Source organism: Pelodiscus sinensis, chromosome 16 (assembly GCF_052426305.1).
Source record: "Pelodiscus sinensis isolate ZL-2025 chromosome 16, ASM5242630v1, whole genome shotgun sequence".
NCBI classification, from domain to species: domain Eukaryota; kingdom Metazoa; phylum Chordata; order Testudines; family Trionychidae; genus Pelodiscus; species Pelodiscus sinensis.
The window spans coordinates 23,643,655-23,667,932 of NC_143067.1; the positions used below are offsets into that span (position 1 = coordinate 23,643,655).

At 37.4% G+C, this 24,278-nt stretch overlaps 1 protein-coding gene across 10 annotated transcripts in view; it reads right to left on the reverse strand.

The window, feature by feature from the left end:
* The window catches only part of CPEB4 (cytoplasmic polyadenylation element binding protein 4), a 293,293-nt gene that overhangs the window by 81,550 nt on the left and 187,465 nt on the right, over positions 1-24,278 (reverse strand). For 8 of the 10 annotated variants that reach the window (XM_075900271.2, XM_075900273.2, XM_075900272.2 and 5 more), the window contains one exon: positions 13,806-13,887. In XM_075900271.2, the coding sequence (XP_075756386.1) occupies positions 13,806-13,887 (82 nt within the window). Of the gene's footprint in view, positions 1-6,131; positions 6,274-8,162; positions 9,953-13,805; positions 13,888-24,278 lie in introns of those variants that run through there. The other 2 variants (XM_075900274.2, XM_014581575.4) reach the window with 2 other exon arrangements.

Genomic DNA, 24,278 nt, shown 5'->3' on the forward strand with positions numbered 1-24,278 from the left:
CCATGCTTGAGCTGTGTGAGATCCTGGGCATTCATGGGCGGATGTGCTCCTGAGGTGTGTTGCCTGCTCTGCGGTCTGCTCACCACGCTGGCCAACCAGGACATGAAATTTAAATTTTCATGGTTTTTTCCCCTGGGCACATGGAGAGCAGAAGAATTTAAAGTCCTGGCTAAAGAGGTAACATTGGGGTACAGTGAGATACCTCTCAGAGGCCAAGGTTGTCTACTTTCACAGTGCAAATCAGCACTACCCTATCCAAGATAAAATTTACCATTACTCCTTGTGAAAAGTAGGAGTACAAAAATAAACATTAACGGTCCGTACAGTCAGTGCAATGGGCTTGGTGGACTCCTAATGTTCCTTGACTTTTCTTCTCCAAGTTAACAAGAGCACAGAAGAAAATGCAGGTACACCACTTACATACTTCAGGCTCTCTCACTTCCATTGCTAATATTGTAGCAACACAAGCATTTTTGTCTTACAGTATTTAATACCATCTCTCCTCAATATATATGCCCTTTTTATAATTTTTTCTGTCATTTCTTCACCTTCAAGTCCATGTACCTGATGCAACTGTTTTAGTTTTAATTCTATTTTTTGTGTGTGTCTATTTATATATGGCACTGTGGATGTTTATGGCGCTGTGGAGCAGGCAAAAACATGCCGCCAAACAAGTTAGCCCCACTCTTGAAGAGCTTAAAGGCTGAAGAGATGAGAACAACAGAACAAGTAACAAGTAGAAAAATCCAACTGAAATGAGTAGAGATTGAAATCTTCACAAAAGAGGTGGTCTGCTTCCTTTTTTTTTTTTTTTAAAGCAGAGGGGAGAGGTTGGCAAATAGTATTTGGGAGTGCTCCTCCAAACTTAAGAGTGTCTTGAAACATAACCCAGAGTGGGAAATGAACATCCAGGAAGAAGTCACAAGTGAAACTTGGGAGACGCAAGAGGACATAGGCAAAACATAGGGGAGGAAGTTAAGCAAAGCCTTAAAAAGGAGAAAGTGTGGTTTGCGTTTAGCATAGAAGGAAAATGTTTGAAAAGAACAGTTCAAAAAGTTAAGTGACTACAAGTTGTGAGGAAAAGATCTTAACCAATATTTTCAAAATGGCTCTGCCTAACCACAATGGACACTTATTATCAACAGAATTTACATATTACACATGCCTTATCTGAATAGACTAATGGGCTACACTTAATTGTCACCCAGGATCTTAAGTAAAACAGCAAGTATACTAGATGCTTCAGGAAAGGGTGAAAAACACATAAGACCTGATCTTCCACCAGTGAAGTCAATAGTCTTTGCACTGATATCAGTGAGACCAGGATCAAGCCCATAAAGCCACGGGGCAGTTATTCAAATGCATCACATTACTTATTTGCTCTAAAAACTAGGCAGCAAGTTAAACACTCTACTTTCACTGAAACACTCTGCATTTATCAAGGAAAATTATTCTAAGAAATGCGTATGTAGTCACAAAAAGTGTAAATTACTTATTTATGTTAAAATCTCCAGAGCAAATGCTGCCAATCAAAAGTTATTTCAAGAAGAAATTAAGGTACAAAAATTAAGGTCACACACATTTGGCACAAGTCAAACAAAACTCTGAATGTCAGAAGCAAAATACCAACGTATGGAAGAAAAAAACCAAACACTCAGCTTAAAACGTCCACAGGTTGACTTTATGTTGAGTGAAGAAATACTTCCTTTTATTCGTTTTGAATCTACCACCTATTAATTTCATTTGGCAACCCCGTAGTTCTTATGTCATGGGAACAAGTAAATAACTTTTCCATAGTCACTTTTTCCACACCAGTCATGATTTTATAGACCCCTATCATATCTCCCTTTAGTCTCCTCTTTTCTAAAATGGAAAAATCCCAATCTTTTTAATCTTTCTTCTTCATATGGGACCCATTTCAAACGCCTAATCATTTTTGTTGCCCTTCTCTGAATCTTTTCCAATGCCACTATCCCTTTTCTGAGATGAGACCACATCTGTATGAAGTATTCAAGATGTGGGCATGCCATGGATTTATATAGAGGCAATAAGATATTCTCTGTCTTATTCTATATTCCATTTTTAATTATCCCTAACATGGTTTGCTTTTTTTTGGACTGATGCTGCACATTGAGTGGATGCTTTCAGAGAACTATCCACAATGACTCCAAAATCTCTCTCGAGTGGTTATAGCTAAATTAGTCCTCATCATTCAGTATGTATAGTTGGGATTATTTTTTGCAATGTGCATTACTTTTTATGAACATCAAATTTCATTTGCCATTTTGTTGTCCAGTCACTTAGTTTAGTATCATCTGAAAATTTTGCCACCTCACTGTTTATACCCCTTTCTCCAGATCATTTATGAATAGGATGAATAGATCCCAGTACAGACCTCTGAGACACACCATTAGTTACCTCACTCCAATCTGAAAACTGACCGATTCCTACCCTTTGTTTCCTATCTTTTAACCAAGTATCCATCCATGAGAGGACCTTCCTTCTTATCCCATGACAACTTACTTTACTTAAGAGCTTGTCAGAGGCTTTCTGGAAATATATGTACACTGTATCTACTGGTTCCCCTTTGTCACATACTTGTTGACCACCCCACCCCCACCATTAGTCATGCCTCATTTCCCTTTACAAAAACCCATGTTGACTTTTCTCCAACAAATTATGTTCATCTATGTGTCAGACAATTCTGTTCTTTATTATAATTTCAACCAATTTGCCCAGTACTGAAGTTAGACTTCCTGGTCTAGAATTACCAAGAGCATCTCTCAAGCCCTTTTTGAAAATTGGTATCATTATTTATCTTCGAGTTATTTGTTATAGAAGGAGATTTAAAAGGACAGGTTACAAACCACAGTTAGTAGTTCTGCAATTTCAAATTTGAGTTCTATCAGAACTCCTGGGTGAATGCCTATCTGGTCCTGGTGACTTGTTACTGTATAGTTTATCAATCTGTTCCAAAACTTCCTCTAATGACACAACCTGAGAATTTCTCAGATTTTCACCTAAAAATAATGGCTTGGGTTTGGCAATCTCCCTAACATCCTCAGCCATGAAGACCAACACAGAGAATTTGTTTAGTTTCTCTGCAATGACTTTATCATCCTTGATTATCCAGTGGCCCCACTGGTTGTTTAGCAGGCTTCCTGCCTCATGTACTTACTTTTTGAATCTTTAGCTAGCTGTTCTTCAAATTCCTTTTTGGCCTAATTATATATATATTTTTTTACACTTAATTTGACAGAGTTTATGCTCCTTTCTATTTTCCTCAATAGGATTTAGCTTCTACTTTTTAAACTATGCCTTTTTATCTCTCCCCGCTTCTCTTACTTCATAACGCTGTGGCACTTTTTTTGGTTCTCATACTGTGTTTTTTAATTTGGGGTATACATTTAAGTTGAGCCTTTAGTACGGTGTGTTTGAAAAGTTCCCCTGCAGGTTGCAGGGATTTTACTTTTGGCACTGTGCCTTTTAATTTCTGTTTAACCGCCTCGTTTTTTGTGTAGTTCCCTTCTTTTAAATTAAATTCCACTGTGTTGGGCTGCTGTTGTGTTTTTCCTACCAGAGGAATGTCAAATTTAATGATATTATGGTCACTATTTACAAGCCATCCAGCTTTTGGACCAGATCCTGCTCTCTACTTAGGACTAAATCAAGAATTGTCTCTCTTCTTGTGGGTTCCCAAAACCAGCTACTCTATGAAGCAATCATATAAGGCACTGATTCCCAACCTGAGGTCCCTGGATCCCTGGAGAGGGAGGAAGGTGTCCCATGAAATTGAAATAGATTGAAAAGGGGTCTGTATGCTCGAAAAGGTTGGGAACTACTGACACAAGCGGTCAAGAAACTACCTTTGCATCACATCCTGAGTTGACATATGCCCAGTCAATATGGTGATAGATGAAATCCCCCATTATTCTTGAGTTTAGTTTTATAACTTCTCTAATATTCTTTAGCATTTAAAAGTCAATATCACTATCGTGGGCAGGTAACTATGGTTGGCAGTACATCCCTACTGTTATATTCATATTAGAGCATGAAGTGACTATTCATAAGGGTTCTATGGAACAGTTTGATTCATTTAAGATTTTTACTTTGTATGATTCTATGCTTCACAGATCGCCATTATCCCCACCAGCATAAGCTGCTCTATCCTTCTGATATATTTTGTACCTTGGTATTACTGTGTATCATTGATTACCCTCATTCCTCCAAGTTTCTTAGATGCCTCTTCCACTACTATATGTTAATCTTAAAAACCCCTATATTTTGCTCATTAAAGAACACTTGGGAATCAACTTAGCATAAAAGGCAATTTGCCTCTTACAATTAATAGTGTTTTTAAACAATCAAAATGCAACTCCTATATTTGCAGTCTTAATTTGAACTACATTGTGATGCCAATTCATAATGTCAGCTAATTACAAGACAGTTTTACTCAAAGGTGACAAACTATGTCAGATTCCTGCGGGCTTTACCGTAGCCATGCAGTGACACAGATACTACTGTGATGGCTAGCCTTTTAAAAAAACTAAATATCCTGTGCCTATTCTGAGCTTCAGAGGATGAAGACTGACCATTTTCTGAGATACAGCTCCTATGTGTTCTCTCAAGTTAGGCACCAAAAAAATCACTGTCACCTTTTAAAGTTTTAATGTTCATCAGACATCAGGCCCTATGTGTTCTCCCACAGCATCCTGACTTCAGGTCCACATGACCATCTTCTAGATCAGGGGTGGGCAGTAATTTTTGCGGGGGGCGGGGGGAAGAGGGCACGCCAAGATTTTAGAAAGTGGTCAAGGGCTGCATTCCTCCATGATATTAACGGAGGAAGTGCAGGGTCTGGGATGGAGGTTGGGTGCAGAACAGAGCTTGGGGTAAGGAACTGGAGTGCAAGAGGTGGGGGAATGAGAGAGCGGGAGTGAGTTTGGGTGAAGGAGGTAGTTGTGTCCTAGACATGGGGACAGGGGTCTGGTTTGTGACCTAGGGAAAAGGACTATGTGCTTATACGAGCATATATGGCTATGTGCTTGTGTGAATAATTGAGCCAGAGGGGAGGGAGTGTGGTGCTTCAAGTGCTGCCTGTTATTCAAACAGGCAGCTCCCATTGGCCAGTTTCTGGCCAGAAGCTGGCCAATAGGACTCTGTTGGGGCCGGAGTTACACCTGAAGCCTTCCCTCTCCCCTCCGGGCTCACGGTTTTTAAAGAGAAACGGCCCCGTAGCTGCTTTTCTGAGTGGTGCGGGACAAGCAGGGGAGCCTTCCTGGGGCTCTCCACTGCATCTGCGGGCCACATCTGGTGACTTGGTGGGCCGGATCCAGCCTGCAGGCCATATTTTACACAGGCCTGTTCTAGATTAAGGAAAAATTTAACTCTTAGTCTATATTGGTATAAATTAAGTTCACTGACTCCACAGTTACATTTTAAATGAGAGCATAATTTGACCCCGGTTTCTTGGGCGACAGAAATGTCTCATCCTGTGCTGGCACTAAAAGGTAATCACTACATAAATTTAAAAAAATAGTAATTTTTCCAGTATTGAATTAGAATACAGGGAAGATAATCTTTTAAACTATTTTCCAAACATGAAGAGCTCTGTGTAAGCTTGAGACTCTCAACATAAGTAGATCCAATAAGAGATATTACCTGGCACATTGTGTCTCTATAATCTCCTGCATGCTTAATATTTTATAGTCAGAATTTCCAGTTTTGCATTTGTGTAATGAATGAGACTTACATTATGCAAAAAGAAAAAATCATGGGGCTTACATGTGACTTCATGGCTCCAGCCATTTTTAAAAGCTCCTCCATTTTTACTTAAGGTTTACATTACATAAACTGACATGCTAGCAATCCACAATACAATATGCCACTAGGAAGTACAGAATGTGCTTTGGTAGCATTATAGTGAGCTATACATGCACGCCGAAGTGTGTCCTCCTACTCATACTCCAACAGGAATCTTCTGAGCTGGCAGCAATTAGAAAGCAAGCCAGAAAAGGCTAGCTAATGTAACATTTGCAGTTTCATAATTAAGCATCACAGTGACTGGATGGGACCCCACAACTATGCCATCCTCCTGACCTCCTCCCCCCCCCTTCCAAGCGAGACATTACCTTGTGCTGTACAATCTTCATACATAAGTTAGGATTGCTCTTTGTATTACAGGCACTTAAGAAAATAGCAGCAACAGAAACACAACAGAAGGATCACAGAAAGAAACAAGTATCTGGGACATACCATAACAGCAGTAACTGCTGGGGGAAGTCACGAACCTTTTCTTCCTTTCTACTCTCCCCACCAAGCCCTTGCCACATGCAAGCATGCACACACACAATTCCTTTGTTTTCAAACAACTTAAGCTGTATTTCAGGGTACTGTAACCACTTTATACAGGATACTCTAATTTTGCCTGGAATTAAAATGTGCTCTCACCTACAGTTCTCAGTACTTGGTATCAGCCAGCCAGCTCAGGAGACTGAGCAATTTCCAGAAAGACACGAAAGCAAGCCCTAAGCAATCTTTCAGTCTATTTCTTCATAGACATTTTAGGTAATGCCTTTACCTACTGTGGGGGCTCACAAAGTGTGAGGTGAATTTTTTGTTGATTTTTTTAAGTGTACCCCAGTGAGATTCATTCACCTCATGCATATTTTTCCCTAGGTGATCTGACGTACAATTTTTTCTCGCTATTAACATCAATAGGCCATTTCTATTTTTATACATATGGTGCATCATATTAAGTATCTCTTCACTGCAAACATATCCTGAGTGCAGATTGAGACTAAATTCCATCACAACTACATCAAGATTAGGGATGTAATGCTTTAACCGAGTAACTTGTTAACTGATAAACTAACACTTATTGCTTACAGGCACTAATTAAACTCTTCATAGGGCTGCCAGGAGCCACTTTTATACATTCTTAATCAAGACAAAAGTTCATTTGCCATCAGTCTTACCATATTTTATTTAAACTAATCAGAAATTAGGCGAAATTACAAAATCAGGCACTGGATTTGGTTATCCTCCCCCCCCCCAAAATGCTTTAAGAAGTTCATCTCATATCTGTTTAGGAGCACAAAAAATTCCCTCTTGAAATGGGTTACGGTATATCCATGTGAAAGCCAGGCTCAAAGGAGGACCAGGAATAATCAATGTATTAGTCAGGAAGCAAAAGTGTCCTTGTGGTGTCTATTTTAGTCTTGTGTTTGCTGTCATACCAACATTATTTCTGCCAGCTGTTTGCTCTATTCTTCCTGCTTGCTATGAATTGAGTTCTTCTATAGGTAAAAAAGTGAAAAAAATCACATCTAAGGTGATTCCAGGTTCATTTTTTAATAGAAGAGAGGTAAAAAATTGGCCAGATAATAAGCCTGAGAATCATGAAAGCCAAGACCTGATGGTTGGTCATTAATTTTCTTTATTAGTTTAAAGCCAAACCTCTGACATGGCCTTAATTTCTGTTAGGGTACGTCTAGACTACATGCAGATTAGGCTACCCAACATAGTAAAATGAAGCGGCGATTTAAATAATCGCCGCTTCATTTAAATTTACATGGCTGCCGCGCTGAGCCGACAAACAGCTGATCAGCTGTTTGTCTGCTCAGCGCGATAGTCTGGACGCGCGGGTGTCGACATCAAAGGTATTTGTCGACCACCCAGGTAAACCTCATCCCAGGAGGTTTACCTGGGTGGTCGACAAATACCTTTGATGTCAACACCCGCGCGTCCAGACTATCGCGCTGAGCAGACAAACAGCTGATCAGCTGTTTGTCGGCTCAGCGCGGCAGCCATGTAAATTTAAATGAAGCGGAGATTATTTAAATCGCCGCTTCATTTTACTATGTCGGGTAGCCTAATCTACATGCCTCTGGCGACAGAGGCATGTAGTCTAGACGTACCCTCAGTCTCTCTCCATTTATTTCCTTTTGTTAAAAATCAAACAGATGCTTTCTCAGAGACAGTAATTCAGCTAGTTTTAAATTAAAGAATTGGGGAAGGGAAGGTTGGGGAGAACCAACACGCAAGATATAGGAAAGACTGCATTTGTGTTTACACACATTAGTTGCAGAATTAAATATGCTGTTAACTAGAAATAACTAAGGAACTTAAAGTAAAGGCCTGTGAATAACCCAAGGACTAGGTCAAGTAATCAATTAGTTTATTAGCAACATTACGAGTAAAACTTGTGACAGTCAAAGATTTGAAGACTCTAGCAATAGCATCCTAACCCTTTTGCAAGGCAAACTTCTGCGACTGGAATCCTTTGTAACCAGGTTCGGACTCAAGTAAATTGATTTTTCCTCACCGCAATTCTACCAATGTAACATCTGTTCTACCGTTTCTTAACTTGTCTATTAGACCCTAACTTATAAGTATTGCATTAATTTCCATTTTAAAAGTGAATTCATCTGCTTGTAATCTAAATTGTATTGATTTAGCTCAGAAATCATATGGATTCTTTGTTTTTACTATGACAAAGTGAACTTGCAAAAGGACCACAGATAGCTACAGGCTGCAGCCATTTAATGAACTAATCATAAGTAAATTTTTTTAATTATTTTTTTTTAAATTAATGGAGATAGCCTATCTCTTAGAACTGGAAGGGACCTTGAAAGGTCATCGAGTCCAGTCCCCTGCCTTCACAGCAGGACCAAGTACCATCCCTGACAAATTTTTGCCCCAAATGGCCTTCACAAGGGGAGCTATCCCTCCCCCAAGTACTTCCTAATCATGCTCAGGACAAATTGGGCCAGTGAAGAACACAGTGAGGGGAAGGACCATTTAGTTTTTCAGCATTTCGTATTATGTTTTAGATGTTTAAGTTTTTAATGAGTAATGATCTTTTTTCTATACATTGCTCAGAGAAGAAGTTGCACAGATTGGATCATCAGTTTAGCCTTTTCATAAAACATTTTTGACAGGCACTCTCCAGCTCATTCACCCAAACTGATTCTGAAATCATATTGTGTGCATTAGAAAACACACATTCCTCATGTGAGTATGAATACCTCGGGATCCCAGAAGGGTTCTTTATAGCACTCCAAAAGTAAAAACAAGACAGTTGGTTTTAGCTATTAAGTTTAACATTGCTGCTCACCATAAAAATACATACACATCTGTTTTTGTAGACCCCATTTAGGATGCTAACAGAAATCAAAGCTCAGGTTTTGTACTTATTTTATGCATCGTCACTCATCTTGCCAGAACTATAACCTCATATATTATTATACTACAGTGGCATTTATAGGTCTCAACCAGGATTGGGGGCTATTGTGCTATCAACAACACATGACTGTGTCACTAATTATCTGATTATATATTTGGGGTAGCAGATAGCATACCCCAAAAACAAACCACGTTCCAAACACTGCACACACAAAGAGATGCTAGTTAATTTCTTCCTTCCCAAGCATTCACAAAAATTCTCTGTACAAGTCATTCTAACCTTTTGACACAAACATTTTTCATAGGATCATTGTGGATCTTAATCCATTTTTTAAAAATCTACAGTAATTTTTCAGGTATACTTGACAAGGCATATAGCAGTTAACTCAAAGTAATCCATTAAAAGAATTCAGGTTTTTAAATTCAATTTTCACCAGGTTGCCTTCCTCCAGTTTTCAAGCAACATGCACACCATCTTCAAATCTACCTTCCTGACCATCCACCGCATCCAATGCTTTTCAGTTTTAGTTTACTATTTTAATCCATCCAAATCTTAGCTTTTCATCATGCTAACCATCTCAGCCTAAGTTTTCCCATGTATCTCTCATGCAGCTTTAAGAGCACATTCATGTCCTTTCCTTTAGGTGTTTTTAGACAGACTCTTTTACAACGGCGCTTATCAGTGCTGAAAGCAGATGTGCCAGATTACTTCTTTAATCCTTTTCACTTTGCACCACTTCTAGGCAATAAGAACTAGTCCCATAGCCTGGAAAGAACAGAGGTACATGATAGTCACTAAAGCTGCACGTCTGCCACTACACAGCATTTAAATACATGTCTTTCTAGATGAAAGAAGGAAATATTTAGTCAGTCTTCTAGTGTTACACCAATACTCAAACTGCCATCTGGAAGAACCAGATTCAAAAAATCAGTCTCTGGATCTGTGGCTGAGCTGAAGGCAGAGTACAATATAAAGAAGATACAATTAGCCCCTAGGGAAAGGCTTCTGCGGATTGTCATTGGCTATGCAGAAGTCAGCACGCTCACTCTTGTGGATAAAAATAACATACTGAAATGGCAGCTGCTCAGGAAAGGAAATGGGGATAGGATTTAAGGTGAGAAAAAAATTAAATAGCCACAAACAAAAATATTCTTTATCACAATAGTATTTTCAAAAGGCCTCTCAATAATTCACCAAAAAACAAAAAACATTACTTTGTACGCTTAATATTGCAAGCAAACAACGTTGTTTCTTATTTGTCAAAAAATCCAAGATTAGTAAATGTAAGACAATCACCAAGTACAGGAGGTCCCCAACTTGTGACGTGATTGGTTCTGGAGGAAGCGTTGCAAGTTGGGAGCATCATAACTAAAATCCGCATTTATGGTAGTTGCCATCGTAAATGAGGGCCAGGGATGTAAGTCAGGGGTTTGCAGTCCCTTCCGCACTTACAACAATGGTTGTAAGTATGGGGGGTCGGAACTCGGGTGGTCGCATCTTGGGGGCCTCCTATAGTGAGAGAGCCTGGTCTACACTAGGGAGGTTTTTTAAAAATAACTCCCCTTATTTCGAAGTAAGCGGCGCATCCCCACTACCAAATCTGTTATTTCATAATAATTCCTGCTTTCCACACAGAAGAATGCTTATTTTGAAATAGTTATTTTGAAAAAGCAGCAGTGGAGTATCCACACTACCGCTATTTCAGAAAAACTACTCTCCAGAGTCGAAGTAATTACCCCTCCTCTCCCTGCCCTGCTTCCTGGGGCTCTAAGTCAAGGTAGCGTATCCACATTAAGGGACCTTACCTCGGACTAATTTGAGGCTTCCCTGTAGCGTGCACATGTTATTTTGAAAGAACGATTTCAATAATTATTTCGAAATTATTTCAAAATAATTTCCTAGTGTAAACATCCCCAGAGAGAGAAGATTTTGTTTAGTTATACTGATTGTTATGCTGTATAATTCAAAACCAAAAACACTATCACTATTCTGTACATCCCAACATTAAGTCAGCAAAGCCTTAAGAGACAATGGCCCCAACACTCTGATTCCAAATCCCGAAATCTCTTTCGCCCAGGCTTGAATTGGTCTGAAGACTTTAAAGGGCTCACATAGTTTACTTTAATATTTTCCTTTATTACTGGAGTGCATTGTGCTATGAAAGGAAGAAGTAACCTGACTTAGAATACTGACACTTAAGTCACTGTTAAATTTTATCAAGAGTCAGAAGTTAGCAATGAGACCTATTAGATCATCCGGTCCATCTCTGTGCCAATCCAAGGTTGTTTCCTACAGTATGTTTTCTAGTGTTCAGTCCAGTCTATTTTTAACATTTCAAGCAATGGAACTTCCATCATGTCACATGGAAGGCCAATCCAAATTAGTTTTAACAACCCTGCCCATGAAAAGTAACCCATATAAAAAAAACCTTAGGTAACTATTTTTATGGATCAGAGTACATCACTACTGTAGGTGTTTAAAAAGGACAGCAAAACTACAAAGTAACACCATCTTTTAAGATTCTTACTTTTGGCTTTTAAATATTATTCACACTAATTTTTAAGACATTCCTTAAAATGCTACAGTAAATAAACCACTGCACAAGCCTGCTAAGCTATAATAGCAGAGAACAGGTATTTATATACCACAAGTTCCACGTAACTTTAAAATACAGCCCGGGAAATACAGCTGTAAAATGGAGTTCTTATAGCCAGAAATTTAAAAGGGAAGCACTGTCAAGGCAAGTAGGGCAGCTATTAACCTTAAAATATCAAAAAGATTATAGTTTAGAGTAACACGTCAATTCAGAATGAAGCAATTGAACATACAGTAGAAACTTTCTTAAAGCAACACCCAACTGATGATGATGTGGTCTGATTATGCAAAATACACAGAGCTTTAGACCAAATGTAAATGGAGATTGACAGCATGCATTAGAAATATATGCTATTTTTGTTGACATTTATTCCATCACCCTTTGGACACTTTTCATTTTAAATTAAAATGCCATTTGAAAACCAAAAGGACATTGTAGAGCAGTTAAGCCAATCACCGTACAGTACAAATTGCCCTTACTTGCTCAACATGAAAATATAGCAAATTTACTTTATTACGAAACACAACTTTTAAGAGAAATTTAATCTGATCTGCAGCCACACAACTTTAAGCTGTGATCTTGTCATATTTAAATTACCTAAAAGCTGGATTGGGCCAGCCTCATAGCTAATCCTCCAAGCAAATCTCAGGTGCTTAGTTCAAGTGAGACTATTGATTTTTGGTTCATATTGAACTAAAGCTCTATTATGATACTAAGGTATGTACAGGGAACTACCATTGATGACATATGGGGAAAAATACCCCAAGACTCTAATGATAGCACATTCTAAGGGCCTTAGTTTTTTTCTTTAACAAAAGAGCCAATGACACAGGTACCCTTCTCCCCACAGGGAAATTTGTTTTTGTTTTTAAACTCAGTGGGTGTTTTGCCTATTTAGAACTCTCTTGTAGTTTCAGTTGGAAAGTTACTTCCTGCACTAAATTGTCATGCAACTGCATTTCACTAGACCTCGATGCTTGTATGTTTGTTAAAGTAATTTGGGATTGTACTAGATGAGAAGTTCTATTAAAATGTAAGTCACTTTTAGTAATAACACAAATCTTGGTGTTAGTCTTTAAAAATAAATTTCCCCTATCATAAATCTGTTTAGTGGCCTTAAGGTCAACAACAAAAGTGAGCAAAAACCTTGATGTCTGACTACTCTTAGGTGTCCACAACTATAACCTTGAGAATGAAACTGGAAGATTAGTGCTTAGCACTGACCAGCAATGAACTAAATCAGGGTTTTATAGCATATTCTTCTAGTGAGCAATATAACAATGTAAAACCTATGTATATTAAAAGCATTTTAAGAAAGAGCTGCTCCTTTAGTCAACATTTTTAAAACACTTTCTTGGGAAAAGTTAAAACCCATTTATTTTAAAACGTTTCACGTGTAAATATACTGCTCTTATATATTAAGCAGATCTCATTCATGAGATTCAGAACGAGCCTGTTTAATCTTTACTCTGGAGAAAGTACTGCATCAGAAGAACCTTGAAATTCAAAAGGGGAACTGACAATTACACAAGTGTGTGGCATAGACAAAGGAAAGATTACTTGAGAAAAAGAGCTGTGATGATAAAGCTTACTAACTAGTCATATTAGACACTGGGCTAGTTAAATAAGTACCCAAGATTTATTTTTGTCAAGACAGAAGAGGAAAAACACTGACAAGTAAGTAGGTATGTTTTATCTATTTGAAGAAAATTCCAGAAATTGGGAATTTGTTTTTAAACATGCAACATGTAAAAATGTATTCAACATAAAGCAAGCCACTTATTACACAAAAGAATGCCTTGTGCTTCCATTTCTTAGTGTCCTTGATGAATAGACACACACAGTGCTCATGTGCGCTGATATCTTAATCTTTTTATCGAGCAAGAAAAATGAGGCCTACATGAGTTGACCAGCATGCAATGTGCAAGAGATACAAAATTTGTGTTAGAACTACTATGGTATCCTGCCCAACCATATAATCCTAATTATTTACTGCAGGAAACAGATGCGTTCTAAATTTACCTTTCAGTGAATCGTTTTCAGCCCTCATTATGTCAATCAGAGAGTTCTCCAGTGAATGCATGTCAAAAGTTCTTGCACGGTCCTACAAATAAACACAATGACAGTTTAGATAACAAAATGCTATCCAAGACTACCTTAAATATGCAGAAACTTCAACTCCATCTAATGTCATTAGATCAGAATTAAACATATACAAGGAAATGATATTTAAAGTAGAATTACAGGAGTCTTGTGAATTTACTGTTGCTCAACAAGTCCCATCAGAAGATTCAGTTATGCATTAACTACACCGTGAAGAAAATACCTTAAAACAAGTGAAACTACAGTTTTACTCCTAAGAAAATCTCATTGTAGTAAGTGGTTTTTAAAATATTTAATTAAAATGAAACTGCCTGTATTAAAGCTACCTGCAGAGGAAGATCTCTTAAAAAAAAAAAAAAAATCATAACATTAAGCATTTATTTTACAAGCCATGCAAATCCCATCATAACTGATACTATTAAGAGACCAAGAAAATGTGGGTTTCTGTTTTAAGAAAAAAAGATAATGCAAGATAGGAAGGTTTAGGCATATTTTAGAACTGGCTGGAAAATGGAAAAACAAATGCAACACAAAAGTTTGTTTTCCTTGTTCAACAATTTAGTTTCCATTGAAGTTTTCTGACCAGCTGAAGTCTGGAGCTTGAACTATCCCAAAACTTATTTGCCAAGCATAATACTATCTACCCTCAAATAAATCCTATTTGAAATAATGAAATACATTGCAATTTAAAGGTAGGAAAGCATCCTTGTTAAGGAAAGCACTTAGTTTGAACTATGTCATTACAACACAATGTATGTTAACACTATATTACACAGTCATCAGTAATTTCAAGATCTGCACAGTTAAAAATATAGTTCACAAAATTTCATTTATGAAATTACTGGTGCCAAACAGCCTAGTGTTTGGTAAAAAGTTCACATTTTGTACTAAGAAATTTCGCCCTTTATATCCTGTACTTTGCAATTTTAAACAAATACTTTTTTTTAAAGACTAGACAAACTCAAGAGACAAGTTGACTAGTATACATTACCATCCCATCATCTCAATCCATTTACCAAGGATTTCGCCTTTATGATAGCCAGCATCAAACCCCTTACCATATTTCATAAGTGACCCATTCTTGACTAAAGCAGACAATGCTCGACTAAAAAGAAAATGAAAATTCATTTGTCTGTCAAAGCCATCTATTTTGTTATCCAAGTTAAAAATAATGCCTTACATTAATGTAGTACTAAGTTTGAAACCAAACATTCTGGCCAGATATTTTGGTTCTCAGTTTTTAATTTTTAGTGTTTATATTTAACTTTTATATTTCAATAATATAGTCTTGAAAAATTACAAAATGTTCACTAGTCTAGGCTCATGATTAAATAGTTTTAATCTTCTATCCTCCCTCCCAAAAAAAATGTCCTAACAACCATTCTCCACTGCATGGAAACAGCCAGTAGAATTCTGCTAAGATATATTAACTGATGTGGCATTTAATTTCTGTGTTCAAAAAGAGACCACCTCTAAATCCCAGGTGTTGTATTTTGTTCATTTTCCAAGAGGTTCACTTTTAAATCAAGACCAAGTGTAGAAAGTTTCTGCCCACAAGGAACAAAAAAGTTATGAGGAATTCAAGACAGAAGCCAAGTGAACTTGTATACAACTATAGCAATTACCCATAAACATAGAAAAACTTAACCTGAAACCACTTAGATGTGAAGCTAAAAAATTTAGGTAAATAGAGCCACATTTTTGTATTTGGATGGGAGATGTTAAAAAAATCATGCATAAAATGTTGCTGTACAGTCAATAACTGACTTTCATTTGCCTCAATATTGAAATACTACTGCCATTTTGGCTGGGCAATGTACTTCTTATATGAGAAACTGGTCACAGACATTTATGGTCATTTAATACTCAGTCGTATTTTAAGAGAAGAAATGGTTGGCTAGCATGTCCTAGACTAATTCCTATAAAGTAAGTTATATTCCTATAAAAAACAAAATAGTAATTTTAATTAAGAATTTATTTTTCACTTCCCTCTTAAGAAAAAACTCCACAACCTTGTGTGTTACTGAGAGTGTGGTTCAAGTACTCCCCCTCCAGAGGCATGTTAATAATCCTTAGTTATCTGTACATTTTGGTCATTAATAGGACAAATATTTAACACACTAATATAGCCAAAATTAAATTTGCTGTGCATCTGTGGCTTTCCACAGTGTTTATTTCTCTAACCTGCATTAGAAAAGAGCATACATCTACCAAAGAATACAAGTTTAGAAACATTTGGTTCCTTTTCCTCTAGCTCACCTTTGTTTCCTCTCCTACTTGTTTCTTTCTTCATTGGTTCTATTCAGTTTCTTGATTTGATATTTTTGTCCCTAGTTCTTATCTATTTCAAAGTCTAGTTAAAATTTTATTAACTCTATGCCCCTGATCTGCACTACAAACTTATGTTGCTCACTCAAGGGCACAATGTACACAGCACCATGTCAATGGGAGGTCTTCTCTCATTCCTTTCTTCTTGGGACTGTGGACTACCTACCTTGAGAGGAAATGCTTTCCCTTCTGTATAGGCAGCTTTTTCCACTTTTCACTACAGCCATGCAGTGCTGTTGTGCCACTGTAAATGTGCATAAGCCTTAAGGTTCAATGAGATCAATTTGAATACTTTAGAAAAGTACAAAGATGTGACTTATTATAGTTGATTTTAATGGGAATAGGTATAATCCATGCATATCAAATGAATAATGGCTGACGTTAATCTCCAAGTTTTAAAAGTGTCTGTATTGTTTCCATCCAAGACTAGGTTTGGAGGCGTATGTGCTGTTTAATTTTTTAAAGATATTGTAGCTCTTTCCAATCTCTCATTTCTCACTATGTATTACTTTCTTTTCTGTACTTTAGTGTTTTTTAATTTCTCTTTAGCAATAAATCTGGAACTCAGCTTCACCAATACTGAAAGCAGCTGGACATGCCAACTTGTACGCATCTGCCACTGCTTCTGTCTCACAACAGGGGGAGTATGGAATCTCACAAGCTTGCAGACCCTTCAGCTGACACTCTGTCAATGACATCTCAGTCAACTGTCAAAAATCTGATGGGAAGAATACTGCCAAGCACCCTCTGTATGTTATTTTGTATGCAATGCTGCAAACAACCATAGGATCAGCCCCAAAATAACTTCTCTCCTCTAAATATTTAGTGTCTTGAGGAGATTAAGTTATATTAATGAATGTCAGAGAGAGAGATTTCCATTCATCTGTTGGAATGTAAGAGGGCACAGTGCGCTTGGCATTGAAAATAAAAGCAATATTTAAATGTATATATGGGAGAAAAAAGGAGGAACACACTGGAAATTCCCTCAAAGGGACAACTAGATTTTTAATGGAAGTTTGCCCTGTGTCCACTCACTTTCTACACATTCCATTTTTAGTAACATGCCCCAATTATTCTCCCCCTTTTTGATACACGAATTTCTGTTGAGGATAACCATGTCTAGTAACTCCACTTTTCAAGGTTCCCACCTGCAGTTCTAAACCACGCTCATCGTGATTCCCAAATAAAGTTATGTGGCTGTATTCTCATTGGTAGCCACACCATTAATTGATCATTCATAATGGACGGGTGCAGATCATTCTAAAACATTCAGAGCTTTATCCTCTCCAGTGGTTCCAGTCATACCTACATGATGCAAGAGTGAATGATATAAAATGATGAATACTGAGAGGCCCCTATCCTCCATTTTCAGTCATATGTCTTGATGAGATTTCTAAACAATCTAGAGTATTCTCAATATATAACTGATAAACAAGTTTTTTCCCCCTCAGGCCTGAGAGGATGCCCAATGACAGAGTCAGCCTGAGGCACTGAGTTGCCTCAGCCACAACTCTAGGCAAACTCAAGTCTTGCCACTGGGAAGTTAGAAAAAGTATACTCCTCAGTGTCCTTTCTTATTGAGGGCACTCATTAAAAGGCCACAAACCAGGCTAATATGCATCTTAACATAATGTCTCTTGCACAGAGCACCACTTATGAAGAAAGGAACAGAAGCTAGACCAAGAGCCTACTGTAATTTTTATAATCTTTTAAAGTTGCTCACTTACTTTGGTGTGGCAAGCCCAGTACAAATTTTATTTCATGTGAAATCAGCTGCTATTTTCCAATGTATATTTATACCCTAACAGCAGCACATGTTCCCTGAGTGCTATTTAATTGCAATTCCCTTTCAACAGGATTTCATCACCTGTAAGACATCCAAAACACAGCATATCATTCACCAGTTTGTCCAGAATTGAGTATTTGTCCACCACTGTATAGTATATTATTTACACTGGGTAGGATAGACTAACCTAGAAATACCCATAGCACCTAGAACTCAGATGGCAGCAACAAGGCAGGAAACCAGAAAAGCAGATCTATCACTGAAGTGGATACAGCAAATATTTTATGTACTTACTTTTTGGAATCCCAGTACTTTGTTTATTCGCTCAATTCCAGATGGTGCCTATGCCAAAAAGAATAGCTGTCATAGGGCTCCCAGACTACTAAACACCAGTGCTTTTTTTTTGTTAAAAAAAAAGGGCCAGTACTAGGATCGCCAGATGGTTCCAAAAAAAAAAAAATTCCGGACAAAAATATGTCAAGACAAAAAAAAAAAAAAAAGTGCACCAGGGATGCGGTCATGGCCCAAGCAGGCTTCCATCGGGTGCCAAGCCAGGCCCGGGAAAAGCAGAAAAACTTCCTTAATTAGTGCTCCCCAAAAAAGGTGGGTACCATCACAAAAAAAAGCACTGCTAAACACAAATCTAAATCTGCACTCAAAACAACAAGCAGTCCTATGGGACCTTAGAGACTAACAAATGTATATACTATGAGTTTGTGGGAAAAACCCACTTCTTCAGATGAGCTTAAGTGAACAACAACAAAAAAAGATCTTGCACTGACTACCCTAAAACCTCATCAATTTCAATGAGACTGTGCAGTGTTTAAATGAACAGATTTAGTTCATTGCTCAGAGAAGTATATTAACAATTTGACAGGCTAAGGATCATGACAGTGCAAAGTCCAGAAGGGAGATAACACCATGAACACATTTCTATTTTTAGTAGAATTTCTCTATTAATCTAAGACATTTTATCCTGATTTACTTAAAAACAGCATCAGTTTTGTCTGATGCAGTGTTTTAAAAGTTCATATGGCAGTCAGCTTTTATCACCAAAAAAAGACCCAAGACGTACTTTATATGAAAATGATAAAAATGAACATCTTGCTGAAGAGACAGGTGGCCACACTTTTACTACTGTTTTAACATTACTACTCTAACATGTAAATATTAAGCTTTGGTTTTTAACTTGGCAACCACACATGCATCTGAAAAGACCAACTTTTCCCCAAGTCAGCTTGTGCACCATATGAATTTTCACTGTGCTGTACTCAGCAAAAATGAGTCCAGTTCTTTCAAACGTGTGGTGAGGAGGAAGTATATTTTAGGTGCTTTGAGATCTATGGCTGATAAGTACTATGTAAGGACAAAGTTTAAAATGGAGATGCTCAGGGTCATCCCTTGGGGAATGCAGCACCTGGGACAAATCAACCTGTATGGGTGTCCCCTTTAATATTTTTTACGCAGGTGAAATCTGGTGTAGGGATGTGCACTGATGCTTGTGGGTAAGAGCCCATAGAATGGCACCTGTGCTGGGGCGAGATCACAGGGGGCTTCCAGGGGGGTCTGGAAAAGGGTGGGACTTGGGAAGAAGGACAATGGATGTAGTCAGCCTAGCATTGGTGTGTTCCAGCAGCAGTAGGATGGTGGCAGCTGAAGCAGTAACAGGCAACACTGGGAACCAGCAGGGCACAACAGAGCCGGGCAGGCTGGGGTTGCCGCTGTTGGAGACTGAGCCCAAGTCTCGTGATGCTGAGCAAGAAAAAAAAATACAATGCACGCCTCCCATCAGCGAGTGTGGGCCCCGCTGCTAGCACAAAGCGCCTCGCAATGTCCCAGACTAACCTGCCTCCCTACACCCTAACTCTACTTCCCCCAAGCACAGGGCCCAGAACGGTCACCGATTCCCTAATTAGAAACAATTAAGTCATACAATTCAAATTCCACAAAATCCATCCCAATCCAGAATAAAAACACTTAGGATAAATTATGTACAGTATATATTGCAACATTATATGCACTAGAAATTGAACATGAAAACTTGATATATCAGAATAGAATGTTCAGTATGGACCTGAACCAAAATCTAAGATCTAAATTCTCCAGAGCTTCACAGACAGCTGATCTGGATTCAACAACTGAAGTGCAAGCCTAGCTATATGTAATCTGTAGCCATGCCATTAGAATCACCAGACCAATTAAGACTGGAGAAACTGAGAGTTTCTATTCAATGCTTCCCAAGATGAGGCAATCGCAGCCATACAAAGCCAAACATTATAAAATCAAAGCCTGCCTGGGTGTAACAGTTGCTTGTAGCAAAGGCTGTGCCTAATATTGCAAAATATTAATTCTTTGAAGAACCAGACATCTATAATGATGCAAAGTAAACTGTTGATTTAAGCAATTTATTGAAGATGATTAAGCAGTATTTATGGGGAAAGCAGTTGCAGATTTCATACTTTAAAACTGAAGTATCAATTCTATTAAATATATAGTGATTAGTTCTTGGGGGAACCCATCTTCACAGAATTGCTGCATACTATAGTGGAGAAAAGATCACCTCTATGTTCTTCAGAGGTTTGAAGCTTTCAAAAAGCTTGTTCTAGTTCCCATATTTTTAAAATGGTATCAAAGCTATAAAGTAAATTTTTATAAACCAAATTCTCTTTATGTTTGCCTTTATAGTTTCTAGTAACTCTATATCCAGGAGTCCCTAGTATTTAGTATCTTGGTAGCTTTAGGCATTGGACATGAATTTGAGATTTTTGTTTCATTCTGAAGTAGAATAATTTAGCTTAACTCAGCTGCTGTATACACCCTACCCTACCTTACCCTCTCCGTAAGTGGTGTCTTCCAACTTTCAATCCAGTAACTGCTGAATTAACAAGGCACTAAACAAACAGGTTTTTCCTGAAAGGATGTTGCTGTATGCTGCGCTGATCATTTTTTATAGCTTCACCAGGAAGAGAAAGATGAAAGCTGGAAAACTCAAGTGAATCAAAAGTGCTCACTCCTACAAAAGCTCTTATGCTGTCAAACTGAAAGAGTTTTTAAATATTAAGTCACTGTCCTGTCTATAAAATTCAAGTAACATGCCTAAACCCACTTCTGCACATAAACCTCTTTATATGTCTACTGGAACACTAGCCCATATTCTCGGCTCCATGCTGCTCTGCTGTGTATGCGATTAATTTTCAAAGAAAAACACTTAATAAGACTCCTTCTTTTAATCTTCAGAAACATAATTCAAATAACTTCCTAACAAAGGCCCTCTTCAAAAAAAAAAAAAAAAAAAAAAAAAATCCCTGAGATCAGAAATATACAGGAGAGCTGAAGCCAGAGTACAAGCCTCAGTAGTAGGTTTATAAAACAAGAACAGTGTTAGCTTCCACAGTACTTAAACTATGTATGTCACACCACATTAGAGTGCTTTTAATTCCACAGACCAATAGCTAAATCAGTAGAGGGATGGCATATAAAATACTATGACAATTCAGTGGATCCAGTTTCAGAAAATGGGTGAACCGGAATTTAAAAACCCCAAATACATGTATTCTAACCTGAAGTGACTTAAAGCTTTTATGGAATAAAGCATACCTATAGAAGTAAACCTTTTCTACAAAATAGAAAGGCTCCTTCAGAACAAGAAAATGTAAATCAAAATCCTTAACTGAGCAAAGTAGAGACCATTAGCAAGATTCCTCTATGATGAAAGACTGGCAAATGCATTAAACAGAGTATATTTTTCGTTCTAAAATGCTTTGTGAATGGGACTGAATTAATACATTTCTCAATAGAGTCAGAAATTTTGTATACAAACAGATTATAGAAGGGAGACTTAATTTTAAAACTACAGCATTCATGTGTGCCTTCACAAACATTCCACATCTACCTTGGGGAAGAGAAAGCCCCCTTGGCACAGAACCTTCTTGAACTGGGATGAGGTTAAATGTCTGGAGGCCTTTCTCTAGGGGAGGGAAAAAAACATTTTGAGCATGTGAATGCAGTCTACTGCTCACAAAGGTGAAATTCTATTAAATGGGCAATTTGAATTTAGTTTTCATGTCCCAGTCTAAGAATCTATGCAAAAATTGGAGTAGTTTCTACAGAAACCTGAACACTGTTGCTCAACTTGTTTGTGCCTTCAAGGACTGATTCTACAAACATCCTCACATGTTTGAAGATGAGAGCTTGAAACCTGGAAATGCCTATCAAAGCGAGATTTGTGTGTTGCATAACAAGCAGGGCGTTCCAGTCTTTTAAAGAGTGCAAATATGTAGCAAGAGGAAAGCCTGCACAATCTCGAGGACAGTGCTGCAGTGCAGCTCAATTACTGACAATTCACCATCCTACTGAGCTGCTAGACTTTCAGTGCTGCAAGGAAGAAAATGGGGAGAATTCTTTTGCAAATCTGATGTTACAAGGTAGGTCCACTCACCAAATTGTTTAGATGTCCATGGAAACAGATAACTAAGAACCTACAATTTTCCTTTTCAATATTACAGTTTATTCTTTTAAAAACTAGTAACTTGTCAAATGAGAGGCCAAAGAAACATGACAGTGGCTTTGCTCTTCTGAAAAAGATTTTTGTAAGTCTAATTCTGAAGAGCTAAAAAAATAAAGAATTAGTTAAATGAAAACTTTATCTAGTGGTAAAACCTCAAGAGAGGGAATTAGTGCTTTGAATCCCGCAACTGTAAGAATAGGATCTTGTCTACTTCCCCAAGTGATATTCCTAGACTTTGAGATCTTCAAATTAACAGCACTATTAAACTAGTAGGCATCACAAACAGCAAAGAAATTTGTATATGGCCATCACAATACTGAATAAGCTACCTTTACTGTTACAAAAATTGGAACGGATTTAACACAGAATATTATCCTTGTTTTTATCTACAAAAATTAGGTATTTTTGTATCATGGTAAGTCATTGAGAGTCATGAAGCAGAAACAATTAAAATCAATAAGGTTTGTATAAGTTATTACACGGACATATGCAATACTCATCAATAAAATTGAACACTTAAGTATCACTGCCACAAGATATGCTCTATGATGTACTGTTGTATTTCACTAAGATTTTGAGTAAAGATACGTTTAAAAAAAAATCACATTCAAAAATTCATGTTCGTTCTTCCATACACTTGCATTCTGCACCATCTCATAATGAGGGCAACACTCATGAACAGATTTAAATATGAAACTAAATGTTAAATCAAAGGGAGAGCCAGGAACAGACAGTTTATCCAATATCCTAATTTTGTTGCAGGTAGCTTTTGGTACCCAACTAATTTGGATCAAAGAAGATTCAGGTAATCAAAGTCTCAGACAAAACATGATAGCCTGTTCAAAAATGCTTCATACACATGTAGCTACATACATGTATTCCATAATAAGCAAAAACTCTCATGATAAATTTGAGTCAAGAATACAGGCTGAATCATATCCTAAAAAAATGACCAAAAATATGACCAAATTTTACATAATTTTACTCAAAACTGAAGTCTTTTTAAAAAATAAATCACAAAAGTATTAAGGATTTCACATCTCAAAAGTTATAAAGAGCAATGACCCAAAATGGTCTGGAAAATGATCAACATATTTTCTGGATCGGCAGTCCTGAAGTCCTGTTTTGCTGCCCTGCCTTTTTCATGTTCGCCATAGAACATAAGTGATAGGAACAGACTGTTTAACTCTAACACTTTCCTTTTCCTGGCATAAAGAAGTGTCAGACATGGTCTTGACATGTATACCTCCATCTTATGTAAACAGATACCAACATGATATGTAGAAATTATATAGATAAAATATCAGAGATATATTTGAGAATTAGAACATAATACAAAAGCCACATTCAGGAATCACTTAAGGAAATTACCAAAGTTAATACAAAAAAAAGAGCACATTTATATCAGTATATATACACATTTGGGCCTTAAATGCAGCACAAGGACATTCTTGATCTCATTCCGTCACTCTGTACATCAGCGACATGTCAGAATACAAAATGAATTAAACAATGAGCCAAGTCTTGCTGCAGTGAGGCTGAAAAAAAGACCATCTCCAGCTGTGTCCCTTTGCTAATGGTCTGACTATATGAATTTGGTATATTAGACACCAGTTCTTCATATTATTTCTAACTCTTTAAAAAAATGAGATCTATTATCACTACACATTTAAAGGTTATTGGGACTCCATCTGATGTTTAAATTGCCAGTGGTTCTGAGTGAAAAGAAATGTTTAATGAAAGTTATTGCCAGCAGCTGCTGCTGTTTTCA